We start from the raw sequence: 6,426 nt of genomic DNA, 5'->3' as shown, positions 1-6,426 counted from the left end.
GTGTACACCCGCTCCGCGTGTGCCTGCCTGTCTCTCCATTTCAGCGCTTTCTCCTTGGGGATCTGAACTGGGAGGATATCGTCCCCTCTTTGCTTATTCTGCCCTGGCTGGTAGCAATCCCGCTGAATGCTAGGAAGCTGCAGGCCCTCAAGGGCACCTGGGCACCCCTTACCACCACCCAGTGAGAGCCCCCTCCCCTTTTCTAGTGCCGGAGCCAGAAGGAAGGGGGACCAGCAGAGTCCCTGCTGCTGCTCACCCCGGTTCTCTGCCACGGCACCGCGAGAGGGACTGGAGGACTTACTTCTCAGAGGGATGGTAGGAGCAGGGTGGCTGGCAGGTCCTCTGAGGCTGCTGAACTGGGGACAGAGCTGCCAAAAAGATGTTGAAGTTTCGGGCCGATCGACGGGTCAGGTAGGAATTTCTTCCATGGTCTGTGAGCCTTGTTAAGTCAGAGCAGGCTGAGTTGGCAGCTCATCCTGTTTGGATCCTCAGGCTTCAGAGTGAGGGGTCTGCTTGAGGTGACCTGGAGAAGAAAGTAGTTAGGTCAATGGTTGCTGCATTGCAGTGCTTGTAAAGGGGAAGCTGTTTTGAAATTGGTAGCGCCAGGGTGGAGAGAGGACGTCATTTGTAGTGGTTGCTGGGTAGGAGATTCTGGGGCGTGGATGGAGAGATTTGCCTTACCCTGAAAGTCTTGTGATCACTGATAACAGAATGTGTATGTAACTTCCCTCAGAGAGTGTGAGAGAGAGAGAGAGAGAGAGAGAGAGAGAGAGAGAGAGAGAGAGAGAGAGAGAGAGTGTGTGTGTGTGTGTGTGTGTGTAGGCCTATCTCGGTGTATGTGTAGGGAAGGTTTTAGCAGTTACCTCCCACTGGGAGTGTGCTGAGTGGGAAGGGGCCTGGAGGGTCAGTGGGGAGCAGGTGCTGTGTTGCTCTGGGGAAAGCAGAGACCTTCACGCTGGAAGGACCTTAGTTGTCACAGAATGCCTGTCCCCAGACCCTTAGATAGGACAGAGCCAGAGCAAGGGTAACTGGAGATGACTGGGCTACCCCTCCTCACAGAGACCCCTTACTACTGAGGAGAGCATCCTTGTCGGACAAGGGAGACAGGTGGGAATGCAGTTTGGACAAGGGGGAAGAAGTTATCAATATGTTAGAGTTGGAACACAGGTCTTGTTGGACACTGGCCAGATTTAGGGTCCTGCCTGGAAGGTCCTGGCTGCATAATCCAGATTTCTACCTAGGCTGCAGCCCCTGCCCCTGTGGCTTCTGTCTCCTACACGTCAAGATGCAGATCTGAATATGACTGGTTTGGAAGCTGAAAAAAACATGCTTTGATGTAATCTTTAGCCTCAGCAGACATCCCGAGGTCTGGCACGTGTTCTGGGCTATTAAAAGGGGGTCTCTAAAAGGTCATTTTACTTCTTTCATGCAGCTGAAAGGACCAAGGTAAGGTCTTTCTCCACTAGCACTAGCTGACCTGCAGCTTGGCAAACAGGGTGCTGGCCCTTTGCCATGGGTGTGCTCAAGTGGCCTGATATTAGGACTGGCGAGGCCTGGGAGCAGCCTCAGCAGGCTCCATCCTGGTGCCTGCTTCCTAGGGTAGAGGAGACCTTGCCCGGGCTCCCTCAGGATCTCTCAAGAGGGATGGGTGACGAGGACCTTAAAACTAATCCAGCCTCTACCACCACCACCACCCACTCATAGGCCAGGTGCTTGCATCTCTACTACAGCAATCTTGCCAGGTGGTCTCTGCTTGCAGAATTCATCTCATTTGCCTACCATTTGTGGTTTAGACCCATGCACCAGCCCTCCTCCAAGCTCTATCTGTCTCTCTTGAGAGCCCACCAGAGAGCTAGCCTGACATTCAGACAGCCAGAAAAGCCCAGCAGGACTTCCCAAAGGAGACTCCACAATACTGCTCCCCATCTGCCTCTGCATATACCCAGTGCTTGTTTAATGCTCCCTCCTGCTTCCTGGCAGGCTGTCCTCACGACACCCCAACCCACTCTTGAGCCACAGCATCCCTTAATTAGATCTGACAGTTGAGCCAGCACTAACCTCCATGCCTGACAGCTCCTGAGGTCTCGGCTGCATCAAGTAACCTTTAGAGAGGGGGACCCTGAACTTAGAGTGTGGGCAGGACCAGGCCAAGCTCAAGAAAGGAGTTTCTAAATCTCCCATTTCATTTATAAAAAGAGATTGGAACATAAAGCAGAAGAGGCAGAAGAGTGAAGAGTCCAAGGTCACAAGAGCATTCTTTTAGCAAATAATGAGGGAGCACTTTTTATGAGCAACCGTGCCAGAAGTTGTCCCTGGGAGAACCTGTGTGAAATCTTGACTGTGTTGAAGGGGCTACTGAATCCTCCTCCCTACCCCGTCCCCCACGCATCCAGGGTGAGCACTGAAAGGGTTAAGTGTGGCTTATTAGGACCTGTGGGGGCTCTCTAGTGAGCAGTTAACACTGACTATTCACCTTGACCCCACCGACCCTACCTGGAGGACAGAGGGACAGTCTCCTTAAGTGTTCATCTCATCTCTGTCACTGCTCAGAGTCTGTCTAGCCTTTGGCTTTCGTCTCTGCCTTCGCCATCTTTACCACAACTTGTCTCTTTTGCCTCTACAGCCATAATGAAAGACGCAATACATTTCTCCACCCAGTGACGGGCCAGGTCCCAGAGGAAAACAAAAAATTTGACTTGAAAACGTAAGTTTGCTCCCTAGCTTGCTGTCTGGCCTTCTCATTCTTAACCACCATTACCCTATTGCCACCTTACAGTTGGAAAGGGAGGTAAGGGGAGAAAAAAGGAGCGCAGAAGGGGTTTAGGATTCCTCACCTCAGCTCTGAGTCCCAGAAGCTTCTGAGACCCTTCTGGCTTGATGTGCTCATCCGCTTTTTACAGGATGTAGCAGAACTCAGGTCACTGCATCCCATTGGTTGAGCTGAAGGAGTGAAAGGGCCGAGTCTGACAGATCACGTAGGGACCTTTGAAGACAGGAGTTAGGGAATCTGGTATAATTGGGAGATCCAAACGTTAACTCCTTTTAATGTGGATGCTGGCTCACTGAATTAAGGGGGGATGGGGGTGGAAAGTAGATAATTAAATGACTCTCACAGTCCATTGGGTCATTGTGTGTTTTAGATTAAAAAGAAAGGAAATTCTAGAGTCCTAGGGTCTAGATGTTTTGAAATAAGTTTTCAGGAAAGAAAGAGGGGAATGTTCAGGATTCTTGGCATATAATCTTAGGAAACAGCTAAGATGACCACTTGGTATCACCTACAGGATCTAAATTAAACTGATGCTAAAACAGAGGTGACAAGGTAGGGAGAAGGGATGGGTGGTTTCCCTTCTTTCTTGGCTTTGACTAGTCTCTTCTTTGTCAATTTGAAATCAGATCGGCCTTGGACATGTCCAATAAAACAGGTGGTAAACGCCCGGCTACCACCAACAGTGACATACCCAACCACAACATGGTGTCCGAAGTCCCTCCAGAGCGGCCCAACGTCCGGGTGAGTCTAGTTCCCAGGGCAAGCTGTCAGGCAGGAAATGCCTTCAGTGCATGTTTAGTGGGATCTCAGAGAATCCTAGAAACTTATTAGTTTGCCCAGCTACTTCTGCAAGTCTCCCATGAGTAGATGAGGTAACCAGGGAGGGTGTGGAGAGTGGAAAGGGAGGAGGGCTCAGGCCAGAACCTTGTAGAAAACAAACTTCTAGACCAGGGGTTTCAACCTCTGCACTGTTGATATTTTAGGTTACATAATCCTTTGTGGTGTGTGGCTATCCTGGGCATTCATAGGATGTTTAGCAACATCTCTGGCCTCTATCCAGTAGATGCTAGTAGCAACCCCCCTGCGGTTCTGTCAATCAGATGTGGCTCCAGACATTGCCACATGTTCTCTGGGGGACAAAACTGCCCCACCATCCTTGAGAACCACTGATCTAAGAGGACAGTGAAAGAATAAGCCCTGAAAGACATGGTGATAGAGAGTTCAGAGAGGGAGGAGGAAAACTAGGAGGATGCTGTCCCCTAAATGGAGGGAAGAGAGACTTGAGGAGGAAAAAGCAACCCAGAGAAGAGCAAAGATGTTGAGTAAGATCAGGACTGAAAATGCCCATTGGGGTTGGCGACAGTGTGGTGATGGAAGACCCTGACAAGGGCAGCGTATGGTGGCCTGATGAGGTCCCGAGCCAAGCTGGTGAGTTGTGAAGAGGAAATGGGAGGGAGAAGTGGAAGCAGTGAAGACTAGAAACTATTCTTCTAAGAAGCTAGGCAATAAATTGCAGTATTTCATGCAGTGAAGTGCTCTCCGAAAATAAAAACAAGCAGTACTAAACCAGATAAATGTTGAAAACGTAATATTAAGAATAAGCTAGTTGCAGAATGTGCAAACTGTAACATTTATTTAAAGTATACAATTATGAAAAGCAAGCCTATATATATATATATAAATCAATTTGTAGTACACATATAAGACCATGGGCAGGAAGACTAAGGTAGAGAGACTGGGAAGGATTTGAAGGATGGTTGGGGCTGGTGGTGTCTCAACTCTATTTGCCATGTTTTATTAGGGAAGAAATACAAAGTGGTGGTCATCATAGTTATTCTCTACTTTTCTGAAATGTTTGAAAAATTTTCTGAAAAGTCTGAAATATCAAATTGGCTGTGAATGGAAGTGGGTGGTGGGATGCGAGAAGATATGCCAGATCCAGGGAGGCTTTGTTTGTTTATTGTTTGTCTTGTTTTAAAAAGTGAGAGGCCTGAGGGGGGGAACAATCGAGTAGTTGGGTTCAGGAGGCAGTGAGTCAGGCTCCTGTGGAGGCAGGGTCAGACCCAGGGGCACTATTAGCCTGGACAGGGGAAGGCGCACCTCTTATTCTGAGACTGCTTTAAAAGATATGAAAAATGATGGCAGTGGGAGTGGGGTGGGGTGGTGGTGGTGGGAAATTAATGACATTCCCAAACAATGTCCTCAATTTTTTCAGGAATGTAGGAGGTCGATTTTTTGCCGAGAGGAGTGGGGTAGGTGGAACTGTGTGTGTGGCTTAAGGATACATGGCACAGGCTTAATGGTCAGGAATGGTAGCCAACAAGCTCCATGTGAAGTATTGTCTGATAATGTTTCAGGGTCATCAGAGGTTGTTGATTATGAATCTGGGTGGTCCCAGTCCACAGGCCCGTGTGGTTCTCATCTGGCACTGCTCATAGCCTGGCTGTGAAAGCAGAGAAGGCAGATGGGTGGACGGACCTCCCGAGGTTGAAGGTTGCTGAGAAGCTATGGCAGAAAGATAAGAGGCCAGGACATTGAGGGGTTAGCAGGAGACTGGCGGAAGAAGCTAACTGTGGGAAACAACCACCAGGTTTCAGAGGAAGGAGCTAACTCTGTTCAGAGGCAGTATAGAGCTAGGCTTTAAAGGATGAATTGGAATTTCTCAGTGGACAAGGGAACATGAAGCTTTCCAGACAGACAGAGCATGGTGAGCCAAGGCATCAGGTGATAGAGAGACCCATCAGGAGTTTGGCATAAACCAGAGGCAAGACCTGTCTGGGAGAGTGGCTGGAAGAGGATTATAGGCCTGGCCAAATCTTACAGACCATCCTTTTGTGTGATGCTGAGGGATTTAAGCCTTTTCTAAGTGATGAGAGAGTGATAAACTTCAGGCTAAGGAGTAACATGATTATATGGGTTTGGAAAGATAACCTTAGCTACTAAGAGGAGATAAGGACCTGTAAGACTACAATAGTGGAAACTGAGAGGAAAAGACAGACTTGAGACCTATTAAGGAGATAGCATTGTCAGCCCTATATAAATGATTGGGTAAAGGAATGGAGGAAGGAGGGAACAGTATGATCTGATTCAGAATTCTGGTTGGGGTGCCTGGTGAATTATGGTATCATTCATCAAGATTAGACATAGAGAAGAACTGGCTTAATTAGAAAAAGGATGTTTGGTCCCTGTGGGACAACTACAAAACTGTTACAGAGCTAGGAGAGTGGCCTTATATAAAGATTTGGGAATTTTCAGTCTATTTCTGATCGTTGAAGCAACGGACATAGAAGAGACTACCTAGATGCAATGTATAATGAAAAAAATGAGAATAAAAGTTTAGTTGAAGTCTACCAACACAGTGCAGAAAAAGGGAGATTGAAGAGTGGCCCCAGGTGGAGGTACTGAAACAGCCAAGAATAGTGTCGTGGAGATCACAAGAAGAGCTTCAGGAAGGACAGAAAGTTTAATATTGCCCAATGTTTTAGAGTGCTCACAGACCGAGCAACCTTAATTCATGACATCATAAGAGCTGCTTCAGAAAAGAGGTAGAGGAGGTTTAAGAGTAAATGGGAGGAGAGGAAATCACAACTCTTCCCAGTATCCTGGCCCTGAAGAGAAGGGGGATAGGGCAATGAAAGGTGGTGTCTGGCAGTGGACAG

At 48.2% G+C, this 6,426-nt stretch overlaps 1 protein-coding gene across 14 annotated transcripts in view; it reads left to right on the top strand.

Moving 5' to 3' along the window:
• Positions 1 to 6,426, top strand: part of PLEKHA6 (pleckstrin homology domain containing A6) — a 151,412-nt gene that overhangs the window by 103,608 nt on the left and 41,378 nt on the right. For 11 of the 14 annotated variants that reach the window (XM_077157496.1, XM_077157502.1, XM_077157504.1 and 8 more), the window contains 2 exons: positions 2,624 to 2,704; positions 3,394 to 3,508. In XM_077157496.1, coding sequence (XP_077013611.1) covers positions 2,624 to 2,704; positions 3,394 to 3,508 — 196 coding nt within the window. Of the gene's footprint in view, positions 1 to 206; positions 412 to 1,365; positions 2,395 to 2,623; positions 2,705 to 3,393; positions 3,509 to 4,956; positions 6,406 to 6,426 lie in introns of those variants that run through there. The other 3 variants (XM_077157503.1, XM_077157508.1, XM_077157510.1) reach the window with 3 other exon arrangements.

Source organism: Tamandua tetradactyla, chromosome 4 (assembly GCF_023851605.1).
Source record: "Tamandua tetradactyla isolate mTamTet1 chromosome 4, mTamTet1.pri, whole genome shotgun sequence".
NCBI classification, from domain to species: domain Eukaryota; kingdom Metazoa; phylum Chordata; class Mammalia; order Pilosa; family Myrmecophagidae; genus Tamandua; species Tamandua tetradactyla.
Note: the sequence above shows the minus strand (reverse complement) of the source record. Positions and strands in the feature narration are given on the sequence as shown.